This window comes from Macrobrachium rosenbergii, chromosome 16 (genome assembly GCF_040412425.1).
Source record: "Macrobrachium rosenbergii isolate ZJJX-2024 chromosome 16, ASM4041242v1, whole genome shotgun sequence".
Taxonomy (NCBI): Eukaryota; Metazoa; Arthropoda; class Malacostraca; order Decapoda; family Palaemonidae; genus Macrobrachium; species Macrobrachium rosenbergii.
In genome coordinates, this window is record NC_089756.1 from 28,923,831 (window position 1) to 28,951,713 (window position 27,883).

Below are 27,883 nucleotides of genomic sequence, written 5' to 3' on the forward strand. Positions count from 1 at the left end.
CAGTTTTCGAAATCAGTCGTTAGCCGAAGACCTCTCTCACTAATAGGTAGGGCCATTCAACTGTCCGCTGTGTTTCTTGTAATGTATATTTTGTGGTAAATGCTTTTTGGAACAGAATTGAGATACCGAGAGACTTTATACAGGAAAAAGATGCATCTCAAGACATGGAGTGTCGTTTTAAGACAGAGGGTGTTCTAGTTATACAGTATATATATATATATATATATATATATATACTATATACATACATACATATATACACGCATAGACATTTGGAGTTTTATGTAGGATTTCTAGTTCATATGAATATATTATGTTTTCTCTGTTTTCAGAACCAATAGATTACCGTATGTCCGAAACATTTTTATTTATAAGTATGGTGTGTGAAGGAATGAAGAAGATAAATGCTGGGGTAGATCTGTTCCTCGACCAACGTAGACTTCCTCCACGTGAGTATTGTGAGTTCTTTGAAATTGGGCATATTTTTCGAAAGGTCTGATTAGGTAGTGAATGTGGAGGTCAGGTTGCTTTTACTTTGCAGCTTCAAAGTTCTTGTGACAGTAACGATTTTTGTTTACTCTGGTTATTACCGGGAATGAAAATACCTCAGCCACAAATTGACTTAAAGTAATATGAATCTTCAAATTAGAAACAAGGGTGGCGTGGGTGACCAAATGCTGAGCACGGACCCGTGACTACGGGTGTAAGAGGCCAGGCTTGGGCCAGGCGTTTACCTTTCTATTCGTCCAGTCAGCCGAGCCGATGGTTCCAGAGGGATAAACAAGTTTTAGTTGTCAAAATCCGTAAGTGAGAGAGGCGGGTAGTAGGCCTCATGATAAAAGAGAGCCAACATCAAACACCCAGTAAAGAGACGAAGGGAGAGTTCAGCTCACAACAGAAGCTATCTGACATCTGGAATCTTGTCGCCAAAAAACCGCGAGAGAAGCCAAACAAGTCGAAAGGCCTCAAACGCCAGGTATTGTTAGACCTATTTTTGTAGTGTCCTTAAAATACTGGAAAACTGATTACGTGACAATTAAAAGTAACAAGAAAACAATCAAGAGCGTTTGAAAGGTGAACGTTGAGTATAGGTCAGAAACAGTGACGTACAAAGATTGTGAACTAAAGCTTAAGTATAATTCGCTATTATCATTTGTATATGATTTTGACATGTGTCTAAAACGCGAGTCCCTACTCCAGGAACGTTACTTACCGTCCCGAAACTCTGACCGAAGTATCCTCATCCGGCATGAAAAAAGTCACCATTTTGGCTAGGAAAAAAGTCACATTAATTTATAGTGGCCGGTAATAAAGTCACGTGGGGAAAATTTCTTGGTGGTCATTACCTTTATGATATTTACAGTCATTTGTTTATGTTCCTACGGTAATCCCCACCGGGTTTGTACTAAACACGCCGCAAAAGTGGATACATACCGGGTTAAAGCCCTTGGGGGGTCACTATCTAGGAAAGATTATGCGACTAAGGTGGGGCCCATTAACTTACAAAACTACAGTAAGCTTCCCCAGAATAAAATACACATTTGTCTACAAAACACATAATGATTAACAGCGTTTCATTCAATGGTCCTTTTAAGCGTTGTCGTGGATAAGATATAATGGCGAAATTGTGTCGTTTTGCTGATACACAACACAACCCTTGCGTTTTCTAGCAATCTTCCCAAATGTCAAGGAATTCTTAACGAAAAAAGGTATCTGTATGATACTATAGGAAAGCATAAACGTAAGGAAGAAGACTATGGAAAAAAAAAAGCTTATGTTCATGTATGCAGCAAATTCAGAATTGTAATGCAGCTTCAGCTATAATTACTGAAGATCTCAGTGATGCAATAAAACGTATATTTAGCGATACTCCTATTTTCTGTTTTGCGATACCATAATTGGTAAAATGCCCCGTAAAATTTTTAGATCAGGATTGGAAAAATACTGAAAGCTTCTCAGGAGCAATTTGGAAACATTCATACTCGAAGAATAAAGGTTTGCCTTACAAAGAAAAAACGTTTCACCAGAACATCACCTGAAATACTCTTTCTTATATCCTTTTTAGTTTTCTGTAAAAGAAAACTATTGTGCCGGCTTTGTCTGTCCGTCCGCACTTTTTCTGTCCGCCCTCAGATCTTAAAAACTACTTGGACTAGAGGGCTACAAATTGGTATGTTGATCATCCACCTTCCAGTCATCAAACATACCAAATTGCAGCCCTCTAATCTCAGTCATTTTTATTTTATTTAAGGTTAAAGTTAGCCATAATCGCGCTTCTGGCAACTATATAGGATATGCCACCACGGGGCCTTGATTGAAGTTACATGGGCCGCGGCTCATACAGCATTATACCGAGACCAGCGAAAGATAGGTCTATTTTCCGTGGCTTTGATTATACGCTGTAGCGGCTGTGCAGAAAACTCGACATTCTTCACTTATTTTTCAAAATCGTTCGATGTGCGAATACGCAGTTCAAAATAAGTACCCGTATCCACGGTCTAGGCTTATACCTTCACCATTATTCAGGCATCGTCACGTTTGAGATGACAATCCCGATAGTCTGCAGCCTATGAAACTTTTATTTAAAACCGTAAGGTATCTTTTTATTTCCAGAATTAGGGATACCCTTTGGTATACTCTTATAACAGTAGTGGGGTTGGGGGAATCTTGGTCCAGATTGGGGAATATTATCCTGGGACGAAATTCCCGCAGGGGGAAATACATCCTGGGCCATATATCCCCCGGGGGGAATTTCGGACAGGGGTAAATACAGACTGTTACACCGGTAATAAAGTCACAGGGGAAAAATTCACAATATTTCTTGGGAGTCATTATCTTTTTGATATCTACATTCTTTTGTTTATATTTATACTGAAATCCCCAACGGGCTTATACTAAACACGCCGCAAAAGTGGATACATACCGGGTTAAAACCCTTGGGGGCCACTATCTAGGAAACATTATTGTGACTTTGTTCCTCTGAATTTTTTTCTGTGACTTTTTCTCCCTTGACATTTTTACTTGGATTCGTTCAGGTTAGGATGGAAAGCCTGGAATTGAAATAACTGGCAAGGAGACCTGTTCAAGGAGACTGAAAAGCTGAGAAGTTAATTTGGTTAGCTAAAGATGGATCTCTTTCTATTTCTGACGTAGTTCCGCATTAGGTAACAGAATTCTGCAGCTTATTTTAAATGTCAGTCTGACAGGAGAGCCATAATTATGATTTGCAGCAGATGAGTTTTTTTTTTTTTTTCACGGAAAAAGCCAGAACTAACTCGTAGTTGGAAAGAAGGTACAAAAAGGCATTGTATTTTTCAGTATTAATGAAGTTATATTTTTGATCGTCCTAATTTCTCGTTTTCAGATAGATCTTTTCTAGGTTCCCAGTTATATGGTTCAAGTTATTTAGCGGTAGTTTTTTGCGGTCCTGGTCATTTAAGCCGTAACATCCGAAACAACGTAAAACGTTATGTTTATGTTATTTACCGACATTATTTTATGTTCTACGTACATCCCCAAGGGGCTGATACTAAACACACCGTCTATTTTGCACGTAGACGTGCTTACGGCCTAAATGACTCTAGGCCGAAACGACCCGAACTCGTTTTTTGTGCTGTAGCTGTTAGCTGCCTCTAACTAAATATGAACGTATTTTCACAGCACTTACTTCCTTGTGATGTTTGATTGAACAATCTTATAGATTTTTCAAAGGCCTAAAGAACATTTGAAAGTTGCATCCTGTACAGCTGTGCACCAAACAGGGGTACAGCTGTTCTCGGCTGAAAGGCCTTTATCATCTCCTTTTCTTTGTTTTCCATACTTAATCGCTTCAAACAAAGGTGTTATTTGCAATGGGATAGTCGAGTTTTACTGATGGTAGTTCCTTCATTCCGTCAGTCTTTCCTCTTGTCAGTTTATTTATTCAGATAAGTAAAGGCCTCAGTCTTAATGCGGTTCTTCGCGCAAATTCATGCCGTTATTATGTTGAAACTTTTCAGGAGGATGACAAATCTGGCTCCTGTATATTGCTTGTTCATTTACTTCTGGGTTTGAGGATACACAGGCGCCATTGATAGATGGGTCATATAAGCTATCCATTCATGGCACTCTTGGTATTGTTAAGGAATCATAGACAACCGTCTAGACTTCGTTAGCGTGAGTATTGTATCTTACAGGTCTAGCTGGTTGCCATATCCTTCTTAAAATCCTAACAACTTCTTAATTGTACACTGAATCCTGATGCTGTATTTAGCAGATTTTCGGATGTATTTGATTCTAGACCTAGTCTTAGTTATTGCGCTTTTTTAAATGCTGCGCTGAATCTAACAACTTTGATCACACTCGGGGTTTTGGCTGTTGCACCTGTTTTATATTTAGGTTTACCAAAGTAATTCCATAACGTCAACACATGTAACATGCATTATATCACTTGCCAGTTATTTCTTTTCGCGATTAGACGACTGATGATCATTTCTTATACTCAACCCATAGAGGTTGAAGAGGTATGGTTCAAGTTACTGGGCTTGCCTGATTTTTATGTTAAGTCTCAGAGAAAGACCTTTGGTTTGCGGTATAATTATATCAATGTAGTTTCTGTTTCTTATGGTGTCATTGATAGGTCCCTTATCACCTATAAATATATTATTCCAGACTGTACAAATAAAGATTATTCTTCTGGGTCTGTTATCACTTCTTATGTGCTTCGGGACTATTTATGGTCTGCGTTCAGCAGTTGCATGCTAAGCAAGATGAGAAGACAGGGAGCGCTTGCCTCCTTCTTGGACTTTAACACCAGATTTTTACTGGTTAACTGTACTGGGCGGATTTTGGTTGTGTTTAACGCCAGATTTTCACTGGTTAACTGTACAGGGCGGAAGTTGGTTGAAGGATATAGTCACCCCTTCTGTCATTAGCTCTCTGCCGTGTCAAAGATGTCATGAAGTGAAGCATTCGTGATTTGATAGGAGAGGCTTTAAGATTCTTTATGGTGTACAAGTCCTACATATTCAGCAAGATAATTTCTTTATTATTTGATAATTGTAGTTTATGTGGCATTTACTTGGTATTATAGCTTGGGTAATTGTTGTTAACTATTTTTGTACCAAGGTCTGTAATATGTGCCAGTTAGTTAGGTCTGTGTTTAAATGACTACGGTTACTTTTGCGTTTCATAATGTGTGTGTGTCAGTTGCTATAGCGTAATTGACTAACAATACCCAGCTCTGAATGTTATGTGTGCTTCAAGCTGCGTGTATTTTTCAAAAAGGTTTTAGTCATTTCCTAACAAGCAAAAACAATTGTAAAAATAAAGGCCTTGATACTCCGAGTTTAAATATATTCTACCACCAAAGAGAAAAGCTGTTATCTGAAGAGTTCGTGTGTTGGCCAATCGCTAAGTGTATATTGCCAGCGTAAAATGTCTTCGACTTGCCACTGGGTGGAGTCTATAAATCATTACGAAATAATGTTATCAACATCCTCGCCGAGAGGGAGAGAGAGAGTCTAAGTGACCGATGAATTCGACAAGCAGCCTTGAAAAGATGATAATGAAGAAGCAATAAAGTCTGCAAACACAGTTAACGTGCAAGGGCCAACTACATTAGTATGCAAAGAACGCGACCAGCAGGTGGTTGTTAAACGAAGCGTCGACTTGACGTTTTTAACGAAAGTCGCTAACGGAATTGTTCGCTTTCTGGTTCCCTCTCGCTTCGAGGGAGACGACGAGTTGTGTGCACACGCCACGGGGACATTAAGCAGAAGACTTGACTTTGGCTTTTTAATGCCACTAAAATATTTTAAGAAAGAAATTCCTTTACCTTTTTTTTCCACTGAAGGAAATATAGGGATCAGAGTAGGTTCGTTGAACAGATATGATAGATACACAAGTAACTTGCAGCTTTGCAGCGCGTGAAAGTTTTCTTAGTGGGAATGAATGATAGACTTTTTACTTGTTTGGACGAATACAAACTGCAAAGGAAGGAGCATTTTTAATATAAAAGCCATCAGTTTATTTTAATGTACCCATTCGCAAACCTGTAAGTAGAATCATGTCACCCGTACTCTTAATACACATATTAGTCCATGACAGATTGAAAAAGAAATGGCGCATTGCAAAAATTTCAGCGCGTGCGTTCATGTACGTAATGTCGTCAGATGGTTAATTCCAATACACGAAGGTTCGTTAACTCTGTTAATGTGCGCTGTGTAGTTGACATAGACAGGGCACATTATTGCTGATTGAACTCAAATGTTCTCGGAATTAGAGAGGCGTGGAACACTGTTAATGAAATGTCAGTGCCATTTGTTTTTTGGCGGATTTTTTTCCTTCGGTTGTTTGTTGTGAAATCTCTGGACTCGTGTTCACACTGGAGGTGACTTACTTATCGGAATGGAGTGGAAATTGGAAAGGAAATTGATAGTAGGGTAAGTTTGAAAGGTGTAACAAGAGGAAAACCTCCCAGTTGCACTGTGAAGTAAGTGTTAGGAGAGGGTGGATAGCAATATGGAAGAAAGATATGAGTGGAGGTACAGTAACAGGAATGAAAGAGGTTGCAGCTAGGGTACGAAGGGACGCTGCAAAGAACGTTTAGTAATGCCTACAAGGGGTGCACTGACGGCACTGCCTCCCTACGGAGGATTTGGCGTTCGACCTTCAAGTTCGCATGCGGCGAACTTGTTGCTGGTGGGTTAAGTTCGAGGGTCCAAACCAGTCATTCCTCTCCAGGCACACCTTACCAATATTTACAGGATGCCTTCAGGGCAAGGGTCCGTGCTGACCATAAGGCCTGCTTAATCCTAACTCAACAAACCGTCTGTTTGCAAACTTTACGTCTTCGCTTGAGAATGAAAGGAATTGTCACTGGTTGGAAAAAAAAATCGATAATTGAGGAATAATTTGAAAGAAGGCTGTTCACCATCGCCTTCGTTTTCCTGTCTTGTAACGTTGCTTATGAATGCATTCTACCGTTGTATTTTTTCATTCTCTCTCTCTCTCTCTCTCTCTCTCTCTCTCTCTCTCTCTCTCTCTCTCTCTCGTTATATATTCGTCTCGCTTTATCGACTGTTTTCTTATACGTTCTGTTGCATGGAAGCTTGATTATAGCATGAATGTACCTTTAGACTAATCACATTTCACAAAGTAAAAAATAATCTTTAGTATAATACTAATGTTTTGCAAAGGATGCAAAACTTACATGCACATCTTTGCCCTCTTCATGTTCTTGCTTGCTTGGAAATGAGAACTTTTTTTTTTTTTTATCAAGCTCTAGTTGCCGAAGTGTAGTAACGGTTATGGGTAACTGTGAATAATCACAGCCATTTGCTCGTTGAGTGTGACCAGGCAGCCATCCGACATGAATTTCCTCCCACCCTATGAGACACAAAGTTCAGAATTCATTACAGAATTAATGTACGAAGCAAACGCATCTACGATTACTAAAAAATATAATATATATACATATGTATATTTATATATATATAAATATACATTTTCATATATACTGTAATATATAGGCCTATATATGTGTGCAACGTATGTATGTATATATATATATATATATATATATATATATATATATATATATATATATATATATATATATATATATATATATATATATATATATATATATATATATATATATATATATATATATATATATATATATATATATATATAATTTCCTTAATTGTCCTGGCTGAGTAATGCTTAACCCAAAGGAAAGCACAGAAAATAAAAGAGAGAGCAAGTGATACCTCAGGGGGAGCCAGGCGGTACAATATTCTACAGCTCTGCACCAAACCCAGGGGAACATTTCACCGAATTTCCCTGAAGTATTTCGGTAAATCGCGGAGAAGACCAACTTATCTAAATTGCCACAGAGAGAAAACTCGGCCAAAAGTAATATGAGGTATTTACGTCATGCAGAATAGAAATATATAGAATTTAGGCCATAGGCCAAGCACTGGGACCTATGAGGCCATTCAGCGCTGAAATAGAAATAGTAATAAGGTTTGAAAGGTGTAACAGGAGGAAAACCTCACAGTTGCAACCGCTCTCATTCTTTTTACTGTACCTCCATTCTTATTATCTTTCTTCCATCTTGCTAGGCCTATCCACCCTCTCCTAACAATTATTTCATAGTGCAACTGCGAGGGTTTCCCTCCTGGTACACCTTTCAAACCTTTTACTGTCAGTTCCCGTTTCGGTGCTGAATGGCCTCGTAGGTCCCAGTGCTTGGCCTCTGGCCTGAATTCTATATTCAATTCAATTCAACAACGCGCACTTACATCTGAACATATTTATCCTGTGCGATGTCTGCTACGCTAGAAGAAGGTTAATCACTCTAAATTTCATCAAGCAAGTACAAGGAAGGGAATTGTTTATGACCAACTTAATTTTCATGATTTTATAATGGTGCATAAATGTACAGTTCTTGCTTTGTAATGATGTTTATACATACGGTATTCAGAGATGCATACATATTATATATTCTGACTTTGGTGGGGTTTTAGCTTCAATAACATTGCAGGGAACGAATCCCGAGGGTATTGCTGGTTACATGTGTGCGTGTATGTTAGCTATCCCCCAGAAAATGTAAACAGCCGAGCATAAATGCAGGATCTTTCCTAGATAGTGACCCCCAAGGGTTTTCGGGGTCGTTATCTAGGACTAATATTTCTTGGGGGTCATTATCTTTAAAGATATTCACAGTCTTTCGTTTAAGTTTTGACGGTCATCCCCAACGAGCTCGTACTAAACACGCCGCAAAGGTGGATACATACCGGGTTAAAACCCTTGGGGGTCACTATCCAGGAAAGATCCGTGAATTCGATATCAAACTATATTTGCAACTCAACAATTGTGAGTGCGAAAAAAGTCACGTTCGTACGAGTGACAAAAATGTGTGGGCGCCTGTCTGTCCCGCTCCGTATGCGGCAGTCCTCAAGTTAAGGTCAAACATTTTGAGAGCAACTGATATTAATATCTTTTACGATAGACTTCAAACCTCATAAGTATTTTGGACCTTGATATGCATCATCTATGGGTGACTGGGATTCGACGTTTTATGTTGTGGATTGAAGGTCCAGGTCATACTCAAAGGTCCCAGGTCAAATAGGAATTGGCCGCCGATGGGACCAGTGCGTTTCACAAACAAATCTTGTTTCTAATAACCTTTTTAGTGAGTGCCATATTAGTCGTTCAGTAAGACTATGACAAGCATAAAAGGAACGTATCCGCAGTCTGTTTTCTTACCGGTCTCATAGATATTTCTCCAAAGGGAGTTCGTTTATTACCTACGGCCTTCAAAACGCAATGTTAATTCTAATAAAAGATTACACATTACCAGTACTGAGAGCTGTGAAATCAAATGTTTCCATCGACAACGAGCTAAAAATGCAACGACGCATTTCATTATTTTCTGCTGTGGCTGTTTAGCGGGACAGTTTATTATATGTTAGTACCATTAAGCTCATCGATTTAGTCCCGTAGGGTGGTAGTGCCGTCAGTGCGCCTCAAGGGGTGCACTGTAGGCATCACTAAAGGTTTTTTTGCAGCGTTCCTTCGGCCCCTAGCTGCAACCCCTTTCACTCCTTTTACTGTACCTCCATTCATATTATCTTTCTTCCATCTTGCTATCCACTCTCTCCTAACAATTATTTCATAGTGCAACTGCTTTGAGGTTTTCCTCCCGTTACACCTTGCGAACCTACCTACTCACAATATCCTTTCCAGCGCTGAATGACCTCACAGGTCCCAGTGATTGGTCTTTGGCCTCAACTGTATATTCCATTCCATTCCCATCGATTTAGAAATCTCTCTCTCGAATTCTTATGGTTTCATCACGTGGTATGCAGCTTCTTATCTCAACTGTTATTGCTTATTGTGTTACCAGATCATCTTGTTGAAAGCTCTGCCTGCATTTTCAAATACCCCTTTTTTTATCATGTACGTATATTTTTTGATGGTGGGTAAAATTGCTTCACCATTTGTAAACAGCTTGTTGTTCAAGAACGTCGGAATAACTTTTCTGTACATCATTCCTGTAGGAGTTATTTCTGAAAATGATTTCTCTTTCTGTTCAGTTTTGAGATTCATGAAACCAGTTTCCCGAAACGCGTTACCCCTGCTGTGATGATTTGCTGCTGTAAGAGAATACGCTCCAAATTAACTCCTGTATGCTTTTGTTCTAAACTCTGGAGCCGGGGTTCCCAACCTTTTTGTTCTTCTGTACCTCTTGGGCATTTTTATAGATTCCTGTGTACCCCTAAAAATTGAGGATGAAAAAGAAAAACAATGAAATTGATATTGTGATATAATTTTAGTATGAAATCTGTTTGTGTAGAGTAAAGCTTTGCTTACTAAAATAAGGAAATAAAAAAAAAGACTGCAATCTCAATGCAGATTACATCATGTACTGCACATTCTCTCCTATCCAATGTACCCCCTGAAGAGTACAAATGTACCACTGGGGGTACATGTACCCCAGGCTGGGAACCTCTGCTCTAGAGCAACAACAGCCTTTGAAACTGCCCTTACTATAGTGTTGAAAACCCTTCCTCTGCGCTGAATGAAGCGTTCTACTTCCCCGCCACTGCACCTCACGTGGGGTGCACTGTAGGTATTACTTAAGGTTCTTTGCAGCGTCCCTTCGGCCCCTAGCTGCAACCCCTTCCATTCCTTTTACTGTAGCTCCATTTATATTCTTTCCTCCGTCTTACTTTCCATCCTCTCATAACAATTATTTCATAGTGCAACTGCGAGGTTTTCCTCCTGTTACGGCTTTGTAACCATTTATTCTCAATTTTCCTTTCAGCGCTGAATGACTCAGAGGTCCCAGCGCTTGGCCTTCGGGGCTAAATTGTGTATTTTCTCGAAGTGTTTTACTTCGCCTTTTGAAGGCAGGATCATAGGTTATGGATATTAAGCTTTATTTGGCTAATTCAGATAATAAGAACGATGTACAGCTTTCCATCATGGGGACAGGTGACTCCGAATCTGCACCGAGGACATGCGAGTATGAAGCCACTACTTATCAGAGAGTATTGTGTTTCTTATTAAGAAGCATTATCCTACACCCCATGCGTGATTGAACTGAACCTGATAATACTCTACCACAAATTTCTGCTTTCTGTATTTTTCTACTTTTCTTTTTACGTATGTTTATTACTGTTCTTCACTTGGCTGTTTCTTATTCCACTCGAACCAAAATCTATACCCCGTAGGGGGGGTGGGGTTAGTGCCATCCGTGCACCTCATGCGGTGCACTGTAGGCTTTACTTAAGGTTTCTTTGCAGCGTGCCTTTGGCCCCTAGCTGAAACCCCTTTCATTCCTTTTACTGTACCTCCTTTCATATTCTCTTTCTTCCATCTTATTTTTCACCCTCTCCTAACAATTGATTCACACTGCAACTGCTTTGAGGTTTTCCTCCTGTTACACCTTTCAAACCTCTTACTATCAATTTCCGTTTCAGTGCTGAATGACCTCTTAGGTTCCAGTGCTTGGCCTTTGGCCAGAAATCTACGTACAGTTCAATTCAAAATCTTCTGTAGGTCATGGAGGAGGACTCTGCCTTGACACGTACGTAACTTAGCAAATTTGAGATGTTGCTTCAAATAACAGGTTGTAATTATAGATAGTTTACAATACAACACTGTTAGCGGCTGCATAATTTATTTCTTAACCTCAAAGAGGAAACTGTTCTTTAAAAGTAGAATATATATATATATTATACACATTATATATATATATTATATATATATATATATATATATATATATATATATATATATATATATATTATATATATATATATACTGTATATATATATTTGACAGTTTTGTCACCTGGGTGGGGGTTGGGAAGGGATTCTAATAGTCCGTAGATAAATATAAGAATGCACCTTGATATCTAAAAAAAAAAATTAGTTTATAATTACCTCAATTTTCCAAATCTAACTGGCATAAAAAAACAAAGATGCTGAATAAAAAAACTGTTTTTAACTCGAGAAAAAAAAACTATTTTTAACTGGAGGGCATCCCGTGTCTAGTGGGCTAATGTGAAACGCAAGCACCCGTTTGATTGTTATGCAGTATAGAAAATTTAATTATCTTGCTATTTCGTAAATTAATTCACCCGTGTTTTACAACAAAATAGCATTTCTCGCATGAATTCATTTCAGTACAGTTTTGCATTATTGTGAGTAGCGCTAGCTTTTCCTGCGCTACGTCCTGTCCATTAGTTTGTTAATGGTATTGCAATGATTTTTACCCCGTGCAGTATTCTGTGCCATAGGCAGCATACTTTACGTATGTCAGTAGCGTTTAATAACATTTAGACTGGTATCGTATTGATGGGTTTATCGGTGCTCAGTTTATTTCAAGTTGTATCTTATGAATCAGGTGATGGGTTGTGTTCGTATAGGTACTGGCGATGAAATATTTTCTGGTATAATATCTGAAGTCAAGATTTCCGAGTGTGACATACAAGTGCGTAGTTTCTATATACGTCTTGTGTTTATGCTGAGAGGGTTCATGAAATTGCTGAGTGCTGTAATTCAAGGGGCGCTCTATTAAATTCCAGTTAAAACTAAACTTCTTGGACAGTTTTTCCACTTCAATCCACTCGAACCATGGTGGCAGATCTACTCTCTAAGGTTAAAAGGATCTCATAAACAGGTATAACTGGGCACTATTTCATCCAAGTTACTTACAATTGAAGTCATAAGCAATTATGACATAGGTAGATGAAACTCCGCCACTCAAGTCTTTCACCTATTATCCCGCCTCCCTTTAAATATTTCCTATCCATTAGTATCCAAGCAGGCCTGAGCCTTTCGACTCTTTTGGCGCCCACAGGAGCCCAGCTGACAATATCATCACATAGTACTCTTGTATGTGTACAACAGTGAATGGCGTGTTGCCTGTGGGTATTTGATGCTCTGCTAATGGGCCCTTCTGTATGAAGTGGCTGGTTTTTTGGATGTTTTTGTAATGGGGGTTTACTGACAATTCTGCAGATAAATTATGAATGTGGAAGTGACTACTGCTTCCATAGGGGATATGACACACACACATGTATATATATAAATAAAGATAAAATCACGAAGAAATGGAAACACTGGAGTGCTGCGAGGCCTTTTGACGCTAGGTTCTTTACTTAGCAGAGTAAAGGACTTGGCGTCGAAAGGCCTCCCAGCACTCCAGTGTTTCCGTTTCCTTCGTGGATTTTATCTTTATTTATATATTCATCACGTTCCATATTTTCGTGATTCAGTTATACATGTATACATATATATACATATATATATATATATATATATATATATATATATATATATATATATATTAACTTTTATCACATACACAATTGTTCTGTGCATTAGTAGAATTACTAAAAGGACCTCATTCAAACTGGATGGTATCTAATACCATCCAGTTTGAATGAGGTCCTTTAGTAATATATATATATATATATATATATATATATATATATATATATATATATATATATATATATATATATATAATTGTGTATAGGCGCATGTACAGTTTATATGTAGATATGAAATTTACTTGTTTCGTTCGCCAGATTTATGGAAATACATCTGCGAAACAAGAAACTCATACCTTCTCAGTTTCCCCTTAATTTGGTAATGGATTTCCACAGATATCTTCGAATATCCTTATGAGGTATGAAAGCAAAAATTTCATTCTATCGGTAGGGTTTGAACCAGGTCGGGAAGGCTATTCATGTTCTTCACACATTCGCTACAACAGTGGATAGAATTTCACAAGCTCATATGCACATGTGTTTCCCTAAGTCAGTTAAATGTACTAGAACAAAAAATAGCTTCTTCCTCTGGCTTTAGCAGTGTTAGAATTCCTCTTTGCTTTCTCAAAACATTGAAAAGTGTAAACCATGTCAAGAACAGTTACAAGAGCAATGGCAATTTAGTGGAAATTTAGTGGCCACGAGGAAAGTGAAACAACGAAGTACAGGTTCTTTTCCCTTTTGAGGTGTACTTTAAGACATTCTCAAGCAAACTGCACAAAATGGAACAAAATACTACAAAGAAGACTAGTTACGAACAACTCAAAATGAAGTATATAACCATTTTAATTCATACAAGGGCCTTCACATTGAAATATCTCTTTAGGTGAGAAACAGCTGTTTAGGATTTTAACTAAAGTACTTGATAAACCAAGACGGGCAAATGAAATCATTTTTTTTACTCTAAATTTTATCCTGATATCTTGTGCACAGTAGGGTAAAGAGTAGGCGACAGGCTGGGATCGAGCCACGAACTATGCAAATGCGATATTGTAGCTCACCCACCTTAAGTGCTGTGTGCAAAAAGTTAAATTTGCTAATAAAATTTGAAGAGAGTCATGTTCGTCGTACTCATAATACTGTAGACCCCCTTGTGGATGGAACGTCTATTTAGATTTCATTCGTATCGCAGCTATTGATTCTGACAAGAAATCACTGGCTCAAGTCGGGCTCAATCCTAAAATAATTCGTGCACATTGAAGAAGCCTTGACCTAACCTATTCTGCCGTGCATGACTAATTCAGGCGTGCTAACGATTGGGATCTGGGAATTTGATTAAATTCGCCACGAACTTCTTATTTTAGCTCGATGCTTAAATGTATATAAGAAAGCCACTATTTAAGCGAACACGCCAGTCAGCAGAAAACTGGTGAGAACAGTTCAGAGAAACAGCTAAAATAGTAGTTGTGGAATTCTTCGAGGTGGCTCTAACAAACACTTCGTCAGACTGTCTAAGCTTGATGCTTAAATGTAATAAGAAAGCCACTATTTAAGCGAACACGCCATTGAGCAGAAAACCGATGAGAACAGTTCAGAGAAACAGCTATAATAGTAGTTGTGGAATTCTTCGAGGTGGTTCCAGCAAACACCTCGTCCTGGTTCCTGGTTCCTAAGCGCTCGCTCCACAAACACAGTTGCGGGCACACAGCACGATTATCATGAGGTGCGAAGCTTTATTCCCTTGAGTGCAATTTTATTTTGACTTTACACTATATATAGCATTTAACAGTTTGTCGTCGTCGTCGCAGTCTTCGTCGTCTCCTCCTCGGTTGTCCGCTGGCTGCCGTCTGCTGGCTGGCCGCTGGCTGGCTGACGTCTGGTCCGCTGAGTTTGTTCGCTGGCTCACCACCTCCAACAAACAACACACACTCAACAACACAGAGACTCAGAGACCTGGTTGTGTTTTTCTCGAAGGGAAAAGGAGGAGCGGGGGAGAAGGCGAATGATGATTCCGAGATAATAGCACGTCCAGGAGAAGGGAAAACAGGCGCTCATGGTTGCGAGGGAAGCAGGGAGTCCCCGCTGAGGAAGGTAAGAGAAGAGGTTCCTCTTGCTGCTGCTGCTGCTGTGCGCCAGCCTGAATAAATAACTATAAAACCGTAACGGGGAAAAAAACATTTTTCTCCTCCTCCTCCTCCTCCTCCGTATTTCGAGGTCAATTAAACTCCTCCTCAGTATGTCGAGGTCGTTTAAACTCCTCCTCAGTATTTCGAGGTCAATTAAACTACTACTCCGTATTTCGAGGTCAATTAAACTCCCCCTCCTCCGTATTTCGAGGTCAATTTAAACGCCTCCTCCGTATTTCGGGGTCAATTTAAACTCTTCCTCCGTATTTCGAGGTCAATTGAACTCCTCCTCCGTATTTTGAGGTCATTTAAAACATACGGATATGTTCGGCCTCGATTCCTTTCGCGATTATTTTGCGGAGATCTTCAGTCTCGTCTGCCTGTCAGGCGGGCCTCCTCTCGGGATTTTGGGACGAGGTCTTCACAGTCTCGTCTGTCAGGCGGTCCTCCTCTCGGGATTTTGGGACGGGTGTTAGTCGAGGTTCCGGGGGGGTTGTGTCTGTAGAAGGTTAGCCTGGGCTTCTTTTTTTATTTTTACTTTTTTTTTAGCCTTCATATTGGCTATCCAGACCCACCTCTGGAAACAGTTTGGAATTCCAGGGTTTTAGACTGTTCCATGATTATTCCTAGGCAGACTTAGCCTTATATTATCTATATTAATATCCAGATCCACCTCTGGAAGCAGTAGCCTATGAAATATCATGTTTTTAGACTTTAACATTAACTATTCCTATTCCATGATTATTCCCAGGCAGACTTAACCTCATATTATAGCCTATATTAGTATCCAGACCCACCTCTGGAAGCAGTTTGGAATTCCAGGGTTTTAGACTTTTCCATGATTATTCCTAGGCAGGCTTAGCCTTATTATATATTATCCAGACCCACCTCTGGAAGCAGTAGCCTATGAAATTCCAGGTTTTAGACTTTTCCATGATTATTCCTAGGCAGGCTTAGCCTTATTATATATTATCCAGACCCACCTCTTTAAGCAGTAGCCTGTGAAATTCCAGGGTTTTAGACTTTTCCATGATTAGCTTATTCCTAGGCAGACTTAGCCTTATTATATATTATCCAGACCCGCCCCTGGAAGCAGTTTGGAATTCCAGGGTTCTAGACTTCCATGATTATTCCTGGGCAGGCGTAGCCTTAGCCTATTATATATTGTATTAGGCTAGGCTAAGTGTGGTCTACCCACCTAAGGTCAGACTAGGCTATGATGGAGAGCTGTTAATCAGCTCAGTGGTCTGGTAAAACTAAGGTATACTTAGACCTTATTAAGCTTGGTCCATGTCGAAAGATTGAATTACTGGGCCATAGAGGTTAACAAGTTAATCTTATATAAAAATCCTGAGGTAAGACTTGAAACTACTAGCCTACCGCGCCCTTCTAGCTGTGGCAACTTCCACTTTATTTGCAAAATGGGCGCTGTTTAGTATCCGCCCCTTGGGAAGGGACGTAAATCATAAGACAATGACAGTAAGTACCATAAACATGAACAGAAGAGAGAAGCATGATTAAAAAATATGCCAAAGTTTCTTCAGCACAATCGAGTTTTCTATACAGCATATAATCAATCAAGGCCACCGAAAATAACACTATCTTTCAGTGGTCTCGTTATAATGCTGTATCAGCTGTGACCCATGAAACTTTAACTGCGGCCCGGTGGTGGCCTGTCCTATATCATTCCCAGAAGCACAATTATGGCCAACTTTAACCTTAAATAAAATAAAAACTGCTGAGGCTAGAGGGCTGCAATTTGGTATATTTGATGATTGGAGAAGGGATGATCAACATACAGATTTGCAGCCTTTACCATCAGTAGTTTTTAAGATCTGAGGGCAGACAGAAAAAGTGCAGACAGAAAAAAATGCGGAAGGACGGACAGACAGCTGGCATAATACTTCTCTCTTCAGAAAACAAAAACTGGGACAAAAGGCAGTAAATATTCTGGTCGGCAACTGGGAGAACCCGGCCACGGTAATAGTTTCAAGTTTGACCGGTATGTGAAGCTTAATCTAGATTTATCCCGTGTTGGGTGGTGTCTTAAGGTAAATGAAAAGGAGACACCAGCACGAAGATATTTGTTAGTATAATTTTTTTAATACACCTTATAGGAATGGAAGTATATAATACAGTATAGGTGAGATAATTTGAGAAATTAACAGAGATAATGAGAAATTTACTGTCTTTGGTTTATGTTTTTACAGACACATCCTCAAGGGGCAAGTACTAAACACGTTGAAAAGTGCGCGGTTCACCGTGTTTACTACCGAGTTCGAGATGATTAGGCCGTATTATTTTCAGCCGTGAACCTGTTAGGCTGTCACAACTTTAGGCCATAAGAAATGGCTGAGGCTCCTTGGGACGCTGTGTTTAGTAATAGCCCCTCGGGGATCAAAGTATTATATACACCCTTTTCGGCCATTTGCCAGTTTGGGTGTTACTCTCAATGACTCATATCGAAATGACTGGTGTAGACTTAGGTACCAGTTTCCGGATAAAAGCAAAAAATATAAACAAAAGACAGTTAAATTTGTTATATCTGTAAACTTCTCTAATTATCTCCTCTGTGTACTGCATTATATACACAATTCTATTCTTTAGTTAAGGAAGTATACAGTAAACCCCCTGTATTCGCGGTCTCGTGATTCACGGACTCACCTATTCGTGGATTTGTTTGTGGAACGTATATACACATTATTCGCAGAAAATTCGCCCATTCGCGTTATTTTTCACCGAGAAATATTCACTAATTACTGTATTTTCATCTCATTTTCATGACTAAATGCACTTTTTGTGATAAAACTATTAAAATACTCAGGTATAAGCATTTTTAAAGGTTTTTGTGCTTGAACTATCAAAATAGGCAGTTCTAAGTGTTTGTAGAGTGGTTTTAAGTATTCGCGGATACGGGGTTTTTAGTGTATTAATAGCCAATATCTTTATGTGGCTGTCTCCTTTACATTAATCTTAAATTTCCTGGATAACTGTCATTTAAGCATGCCATAGGTGCATCACGTGTTTTTTCCAGTTAAGACACTATGATGGCCCAGGTTCAAATTGTAAAATTGTAGGATATTGGCAGTTGTTAATCCTGATGAGTAACCAGGAAGAAGTCACATGATACTAAAATACCATAAATTGTTATAGTACCATAATAATGAGTGACATTTTAACCAAAAATACATTTTGAGTACCCGGTTATCGGCAGCATCGGTTATCGTCGATCCAGTTTTACGGCGCTTGTCTAGTGATGATGATAACCGGATTTTCGACACCCATTCCCGGTTATCATTGCTGATAAACGGTTATCGGCGCTGATCGCCAGTTATCGGCGCCGATAACCAGGAATCAGTGTTATTATCGCCGATTTTCGGTTATCGTCGATTTTCAGTCATCGCCACGCTGTCGGGAACGGAATCCCGCCAATAACCGGGGACTGCCTGTATGTGCAATGCCAGGGCATTAGACCTATGAAAGTTGTCAGTACTTTATGTACCTCATGTATTACTAATGGACAGTAGATGTAAATGCCTTCAATTTTTTACCTTGTATTCTTTTATCTAAGGTATTGAATGAAATATGGATTTTTGGAGAGCACTCTTGTCTTGTGAGTTAAAAAGTTATATATGGTGTAATGGTTATGATATGGTAGTTTAATTTCTCTCCCGCACTGAGTTCGGTATGATCATTGGTTGTAAGTTTTGCATTTGTCCGTATGGAGTGTGAAGAGCATTTGAATAATAACTTGCATATTAATTGAGAAGTATAAGTAGTCACCATATTTTTGAGCATACACATTTTCTTAACAGAGTTCCCCGTAACGTTATATGAGCCTGTCTTACATAATAGCTAGGCTCATGTAATTTTATATAAAAAACATGTCAATTTTTCCAGTTCCTTTCTCAGTGAATTATGATTTCCATACGTTAGCATCATACTGCTATTACATCTAATGACTGACGTATAACCTTCATGGCATTTAAAAAACATTAGAAATTTGCACCTTATATATGAACTTTAGTTTATCATAAGTATGATTTCTGAAGATGGTAAATGAATAGCGTGGGTTAGGTTAGGATGCATCCCTGTATATGCATCACCCATATTACAGTCTAGGTCAGGTTTGGTGGAGAGTACAAGAGATGAAGCCAGTCACCCTCCCCAACAATTTACGGTGCTGTAGGTCAGGTTCAGTAGGATCCGTGGATGAAGCTCCTCCCACCTCCCAGTACCCAGACAAAACCTGGCATCCTAGCTCAGGCTAGAAGGTTAGGTTATCCTCTGCCAGGGAGGACGTGTCATACTGAGATAGAGGCTAGATAGGGTGCATCCCTCGATTTTGCTGTACAGCACTGTAATTTATGGTACTCTTGGCACCCCTCCTCCCACCGGGGTAGGGCCTGCTGCCTTCAGTTAGGCTAGGTCAGAAAATACCTGTTTGCTTCACTCGATAATTGCTTTAGGTTAGATAATTGCACCCCCCTCCCCCAAGTAGGACCCATTGCCATAGGTTGGAATAGGATGCATTCCTATATTTTCCTTCCTTCCACCTTCCCTGACCCCTGGCCAGGTAAAATCAGTGTCCTACTTTAGTTAAAGTTAACAAGGATCTGTAAGATTTAAACATATCTTAAGGGGCTTTTCACCCAAGTGACTTGCTTGTCACATTGCAGACCATTCACCACTGACTGTCTATTTCTATTGGCTGGTGACCCTCTTTGTAGTCCTAAGAATTGAAGTTCTTGGTAAACATTGGTATGAATGTAAACTATAAGCACCAGTGTCTGGTATTGATAAGAGTGGCACAAGTTGCATTTTGTTTTAGATTATCTTAAATCAGCTTGTTGTATTGTTTCAACAAGAATTTTTGTAATATTTGGTAATGCACTGCAAGGTTACTGAAATTCACTCAAATTGGTTATGAATTACAGATTTCAAAATAAAATGGGTTAAGCATTTATTTTGTATATCAGCTGAATATTTAATACAGTATATTGAGAAGACTGTGGAAGGTGTTCTGTTGCAACATTGTTTTTCCTGAAGAATGTCAAGCTAAGCCTTCCAATTACTTTTTGTGAAATGTACTGGCATTTGAAAGCATTAACTTGAAAGTTATTCAAGGAGAGGTAAATGATTTTGTAGTTTTAAGCATTGTTTGTGAAAGTTTTTGATACATGTTTTAAGGGTATGGTGTTTCATATTTCTCTGGTAAATTTTATCATTTTCCAGGTGTCAGCGAGGGAGGTCAGGTGTGGCGGGCAAAGGGGACCAATGGGGAAGTGCTTGTCTTGTCTCAAGGTCTCTCCACCCGCCCACCATCCTACTATACCACAATATCCCCCACTACAGCATGTTACACCGCGGACTGAGTATGAAAGAACCAGAGGTTTGTTGGAAAATTCCTTTTTTATTTTCATTCCACATTGTTACTTGATTATGAGTATTATTTTTTCCAACACAGATACAGACCTTTGGTCTTTACATAGGACTTAGCTTGCATCCATGCAAGCCGGAACGGCCCTTTAACTTTCAGACAAGGTCATTAACTACTGATGATGGGGGGAGAACCCCACCTACTCGTTGGTTTGCACTCCACTATGCTTTCAGCTAGCGTCGTGTGAAGACATCTCTGCATTTCTTTGCCTGACTGCTGTTTGCTTTCTTTTGTTTAGTTTTTTCTTGATATAGTTTTATGTGATTGCTGGTTTTGTTATATGTGTATACAAACCCCTCACTTTAGTACAGCCTCCCAGAGGATGTTGTGCACTGGGAACTTCAAAAATTCAGGCAAAGATGCCATGCATTACTACCCTAATGCAGTTCAACTTGTATTTTAATATTTTACTTTCATTTTTATTTATTTATTAATTTGTTGGATTATCTGTTTTTCTAATAACTGATCTCCTCTGTCTGTATTTCCCATTACCTTCCGTTACCTCTTTTTAGTTAACACCATATTTTTTGGAAGCTTAAATTTCAAGTTGGTGGCCCCTGTGGGCATGTTCCATATGAATAGGGTTCATCTTCTGAATAATAATTTAAAGATTAAGCTTATTGCAGTCATTCTCCTTAAGGCTGTTGTCAAGGGAATGCTATTTTATCTTTGTTTGCCTTATTGCAGAGAATTATGTAAAGACCAAGTTTTTCCAAGAACTTTAAGAATTCCAATTTTAACTTCTTTGGTGGTGATGAAGAGGAAGCTCTTCTCTGTCGTGTTATGGTGGTGATGAAGAGGAAGCTCTTCTCTGTCCTATTAGGGCAATTGAAATTTAGTTAGAATAAGCCTGAAGAGGCAAAGTTAACCTTTTGTGGTTTTAGGAAATGTAGAACGTCTTTGTCAAAGAACACGATGTTCTTTGTGACGTATTTGATCTGGCTAGTGCATGAGAAACTAGTTTCACACCTTTTACCTTTATTGAAGGTAAAGATTCTTAATGTAAGAGCAGTTACGACTTCATTTAGTTTTATGACAAATTTGTTGCTTGAGGATATGGTTAATGCAGGTCAGTGGAAGTGCTACTCAGTTATTGCTTAACTACCCTAAGTAGATAGAATTGCATCTGAAGATGGTAAAGCCCTTATTCCATTACTAGTAGTGAATAGTCCTTTCCTGAATTGAAAGAAGAGTAATCTTTTAGGCTTTGTGTTTTAAATCCCAGGTTTGATTTTTTGGGGAGCGTGAAGGTACATAGATTGTATAGAAGCATTCCTTACATCATCAAGGTATTTAATTTCAGTTGACTGTCATTTCTGGGTTTTTGGGCTGAGGCTCATGGGTCCCTCTACACTAATATGTTCCATTCTGGGTAAATTGAAGCAGTTTTCTCCGGAGGGCTGCTTTTTGCTGCATATTTACGAGGGCTGTGCTCGCTGAATGGTTTCCAACTTCTGGCCGTATTAAGATCCAGAGAGTACTCTAGATCAGGAATGTTTGGGTGACATGCAAGTAACCTTTAGCTCTATTGTCTGAGTGGATTTTGTATAGCTGCACTACCCACTATCCTCTTCTCAATGTGGGAATCGGCTATCTTTAACAGTAGGTCAGGTTCATCCTTAATTTAAATTTTCATAATAAAATTTATTATTTGGATACATACTGGTAAAGTAGATCCTGCCCAACGAGCCCACTACTTGTAGGCTGTTAAGGAGTATTCTGACGAGCTAAAACATTTGAAACACACCTGGTGGAGAATCGGTCAGCCGTTCAATCTTCTTTTGTTTGAATGGTCGTCTGTCAGCGTGGAGATATAAGCTGTCTTTAACAGTAGGTAAGTATCCAGATAAATTTTATGAAGATTTTATTTTTTCAATGGCATAGCACTACGCTTATTAGTACTAGCACTAGAAACGTACTTTGACGCCTTGCCATTAATTATTCAAGGCACAAATTCAATGCAAATAAAACACTGCAAATAACATCTACGTTAGCACATGTTGGGATATGCAGCAAAGAAGTAGCTTCTCCATGCAGTTGAATGCTGCAGCTAAAATATCTTACTCCAAAATTTTTTATATTTTTTCATTTTTTAATGGTTTTACAGTCAACTCCCCTTATTCGCGGGGGTAAGGGACCATAAGTCCACAACCACCTGGGAATACTGAAACTCTGTGATACCTTGTTACAGTACCCCCTCCCCCGTCTAAAAATGCTTATACATATCTATTTCAATACAGTATCTCAAACACCAAATACCTGTATACCTTAAACTAAAATGCTTATAACTTCCTATTTTAATAGGTCAGGCACCAAATATACCTTAAACTATTATCTTAAAACATTTTAATATCATATCAAGGTCATCTTACAACATTACCCTTAAAATTATATGGCTTACAGCTACTTGTGAAAACTAATCAAGTTACCCCTAAGAGAGAGAGAGAGAGAGAGAAATAAATGCATATGCATATTAAAGATATTTAATACACAGGCACAGTGTACACAAAGTAAATAAAGATTAATCCACAAAGCCTAGGTTATAGAATAACACAATCAGTAAACAAAACTAAAATCAATCATAAAAAAGATGAAAAACTCCTTCATAAAAGCATCGAAATAGCCTGAACTGGATTCAGCAACTGCAAAGATAGTACTTTACATGATTGGCTACATCCACCCCTTCCAGCCAATAGCTTTTTGCTCAGGTGCTACCCTTGGTCAATATGTCAAGAGGATTAACAGTTAGGCCTACAGCCCTCCCCCTAAGTGGGAAACTTCGTAGCAGTAAAAGATTTGGAAAAGCAAGAATTGTGCTAAAATCTTACCTAATTCTCTGTTATTTCCGTAATGAACTGATATTTTGCTGTGTTCACATTAATATTAATATTTGGAAATTAGTAAATCATTTTTTACCATAAAAAATGTATTTAGTCACAAAAATAAAATGAAAATGTACAGTAATTAGTGAATGTTGCTGTATGAAAAAATCCACGAATTAGTGATTTTCTGTGATATATTTGGAAATACGTTCCACGAAAAAACCTGCGAACGACTGAAGCCGTGAATGCTGAACCGTCATCTAGCAGGTGGACTGTATTGTGTACATATATTGCTGTACATATATATTGTTCTGTATATCATGACAATTGTTTTTGTGATTTGTCACTAATGTTGATTTTTGTTTTCATGTGTTATGACAACAGCTGGAACTATGTACATACAGCTACACAGTGTAGGTGAACACCATGTAAAAAGATAGGATTTTTATATTTTTAAGCTCGTAAATGATTTTATATTGTACATATCTTTACTGTGTATTATTTTATATATTTTAACGTGCTTTTATTTGATATGGCAGTTTTTTTTTATGTTGGTGGTGTTTTAACATTTGTTACTGGCCACATGAAGATGCACTGCTGTAACATTGAAAATGTCTCAACTCGAAACAACACAAATGGAGGTATTACTCTGTGTGAATATCATAAGTAGAAGTCTCGTGAGGGCTCTTGAACCAGGGAACCTCTTTCTCCGTAGTTGGATTTTAAATGTCTCTCTATACTCTTTCTCGGATTCATAATACAGTAATCTAATTACATCAGTCTTTTTCAAATTTTATCATCTTTTTCCCATCGTACAGTTCAACCACTCCAACCCGATGTTAACCACTCCAACTTGATGTTCACTGCCTTGATTACTGAGAAGGGGTATTATTGCTGGGATTACAGAGTTCATTTTTGAAGCTAATTGTGGGAGCTGTGCTGTGGTAGTCTTGTCAACAACCAATTATTAATGTTTGGATATGAGAGGTATTATAACAGTAGTATGGTTGATATCTCAGAAGCAGCAATCTTTTAGGACTGACTTAGATTCCAGGTGTGGGTTAGTTTCTGGGGATAGGACTTGGGCCATTGTGTCCTGCTTTTCCATCAAGATAATTAGATTGAAGTGTGTTGGAGTTCATGTAATGCTCTCTCCTCTCTCACATCAAGCACTTACCGATTTTCAGTTGAATCACAGATTTAGATTTTCAGAGTTTTCTTTTTTTCCGTACGTTTATGAATAATCCCCCAAAGATTTTTAAGCAACCTTGGAGCTTTAGATGATCCCTTGACTCTGTCAGTTACTCGTGGCACTAAAGTTAGTACAGACTCCTACCTCCAAAGTAACTATATCTTGATAAGACTTAATTCAGACTTTAGACTTCTACCAGAATATGAAAAGGAAGCAGAAGACAAAAGACCCAACCTTGACCCCCTATTTACTCCCACTTTGGAATCCAAAATTGGTCAAGGTTCCCAGTGATTGAAACAAAAGAATATCTCTTCAGAGACTAGAAAATTATCTACTGACGAGATGTCCATCCAGAAAGATGTTATTTAGACAAAAGGAGTTTAAGTTTATTTTTAACAATTTACTGAGCTCTGTGCTCAAGAAAAGGATCTTATTTTATCCTCATTTTTAAAGAATGTGATTGTTCTTCATAGTCATTATTGTATGCAATTTAGATGTGAAAAAAATACGAACCTTTTTCATATACTGGAAGCACCCTCAGTCTGGGTCTTTTTTGTTTGGGGTCTTCACTGCATCGCACGGATTTTCAAAAGCACAGCTTATAACAGTTGTCTTACTGTGAGTAATGGAAACACACATGAATACATTGGTGAAAAATTAATACTTAGCTTCATGGCCTTACCATTTTGAAAAGGTTACGCATTTTGTAATATAGAACGATTTGTGTAGAAGTGTTTTGGTTAGTGATGCTGAATTTTTCATAACCAGTCAGGCGCTTGGTGTTGGTTTTAGGTACTGTATAATATTACTGTTGTAAATGTCCTAATCTCTGTAAGTGGTATTCCGTACATTGCACCTTTGCTCTACACAATAAAAGTTACTAAAGGTTCTTTACATTAGTCCTTTGGCCCCTAACTGCATTCTCTCTGCCTGTTAATTTTATCTGTTTCCTTTGATCTCTTTCAGTGTTGCTGTTCAAGCAACAAATCCATTGGATCCTTGAAAATGTGAATTGGTGGTCTAGTTGAAGTAATTTTAGAGTAAGAAATCAAGAAAGTCTCATTGTTGTGAGTAACACTGCAAAACAGTTTTCTGTTTAAAAAGTTAATTGCCATTTGTCATTACAGAGGTAAGTGAAAGTGGTAGCAGCCTGAGTGGTGTGGAGGGGTACACACCTGTACAGCCGCCGGATACCCAGAGTAATGGAAGTGGCAAAAATTCAGTGATTGTAAATGCATCAGAAAAACGTTCTTTCTATTCGCGAATTCCACCGCTTGTCAAGTCAGCCAGCAATGAAGTGAGAAGACTCTCGTCAAAAGATTATTCTGAAAATAAAATTGGTGTTCTCTTTGACCAATATAAAGATGTGCAAGGTGATGTTATTCTGTCAGAGGGAATTGAAAAATTGTGTGTGGATTTAGATGTGAAACCAGAGGAATTTAAAGTTTTAGTTTTAGCCTGGAAATTTGGAGCTGAAACCATGTGCAGATTCAGTCGTAGAGAGTTTGTTAATGGGTGTAAGGCACTTAGAGTGGATTCTGTGAAAGGCATCCAGTCTAAGTTTTCAGAGATGTTGCTGGAGGTTCAAGATCCTGAAAAATTTAAAGACTTGTATAGATTTACCTTTAAATTCGGCCTAGATGCCGAGTCAGGCCAACGAATACTACCAGCTGATATGGCAGTGTTACTTTGGAAACTTGTGTTCAGTCAGCAGGAACCTGCAATTTTGAAAAGGTGGTTGACATTTCTTGAACTGCACCCTAATATAAGGGGTATCCCAAGAGACACTTGGAACATGTTCCTGAACTTCACAGAAGCTGTGGGGGATGATTTAAGTTCTTACGATGATACAGAAGCGTGGCCTAGCCTTTTTGATGATTTTGTCGAATATGAAAATGATCAGTTAAACCAAAATGTTAAGAAAGATCTGAGGGAGGAAAGTGATTAATGTTATTTTATTATTAAGAATGTTTTTGGATGTGTTATGACATTAAGGTAAGACTACTATGGATCTTATTGAAATAAAAAGCAACTTTACTGGATACTGGATAAGATGGGCAAATTTTCTCACTATAAGGTAACTTTAAGTATATAGGGAGCTTACATTAATTGTGATTCATTAATAAATATAACTGAATTCTTATGTTGGATTTTATTTTACTTTTGCAAGAGGAGAGGAGAGGTCTGGTAATATTTAGGTAAATAGGAATGTCGAGTATTCTGTTTCAAAAGTTGGATTTCTTCGAGTAATTACAGCAACTTCCATTTGTAACTTCATTGATGCCTTTGAATTTCATAGCATTTTATGTTTGAAGAATATATTATGTGAAATTTGGTGAGTGCGCAGTGCAGTGTTTTTATTCATTTTATGGTGGTCAGGTACTTTAAATTGTAAAATTTTCTGCATCTTAGATTTCTTTTTTTTTTGTTATGGTCTCTGTTGTTTGTCAAGCAATGACAGACCAGTTTGGTGTTGCAAGTGACATTGGTAATACAGTTCTACTTCTAAGAGAACTGTACCAAAATTTTATATACTGTGGTTGTTACCTAGGCATCAATGAAGTCTTGCTAAAAGTTTGAGTTCATTTTTATATTTTTTTTAATCAGCATATTTCTTAATTCAGGCAACTGGTAGTTATAAATGAATTGTTTTTTCCTAGAGTGGAGTTGTTTGGAATTTCAATTTGAGACAGATCAGATTTGCTTTTCAAAAGTCTGTGCATCCAATTTTGCGTAGTAGTTACCTAGTGTTTTTTTTTTATTTTTTTTTATTCACAGGGAGACTTTGGGTTAGCCTTATAGATGTGTTCATGAAGCCTCACATCTAATGTTGCCTTATAATATTTAGAAGGAAAATTTGTCAAATAATTTTACTTGAGAATATCTTCGTGATCATTTGTTTCTCTATCATCTAATGGAAGTAGAAACCTCATTTTATTTTTTTCATATGATCTTTCTTTATATGGAAAAGGTAAACGATTATTGTAATGGGAGGAAGGACACTCAAAAATAAATGTGAATCCTTGGAAA

At 38.3% G+C, this 27,883-nt stretch overlaps 1 protein-coding gene across 3 annotated transcripts; it reads left to right on the forward strand.

The window, feature by feature from the left end:
• SCCRO3 (defective in cullin neddylation 1 domain containing SCCRO3) lies at nt 1–27,883 on the forward strand. 3 transcript variants are annotated; one of them, XM_067118743.1, is made up of 5 exons: nt 24–46; nt 333–449; nt 650–976; nt 20,635–20,791; nt 25,981–27,883. In XM_067118743.1, exons 3-5 carry the CDS (start codon nt 833–835, stop codon nt 26,799–26,801), a joined length of 1,122 nt encoding a protein of 373 aa, XP_066974844.1. In that variant the 5' UTR covers nt 24–46; nt 333–449; nt 650–832; the 3' UTR covers nt 26,802–27,883. The 3 variants fall into 3 exon arrangements, with proteins under 3 accessions (XP_066974846.1, XP_066974844.1, XP_066974845.1); XM_067118745.1 differs by lacking the exon at nt 650–976 and having other exon boundaries at nt 1–46; XM_067118744.1 differs by lacking the exons at nt 24–46; nt 333–449; nt 650–976 and adding an exon at nt 14,956–15,364.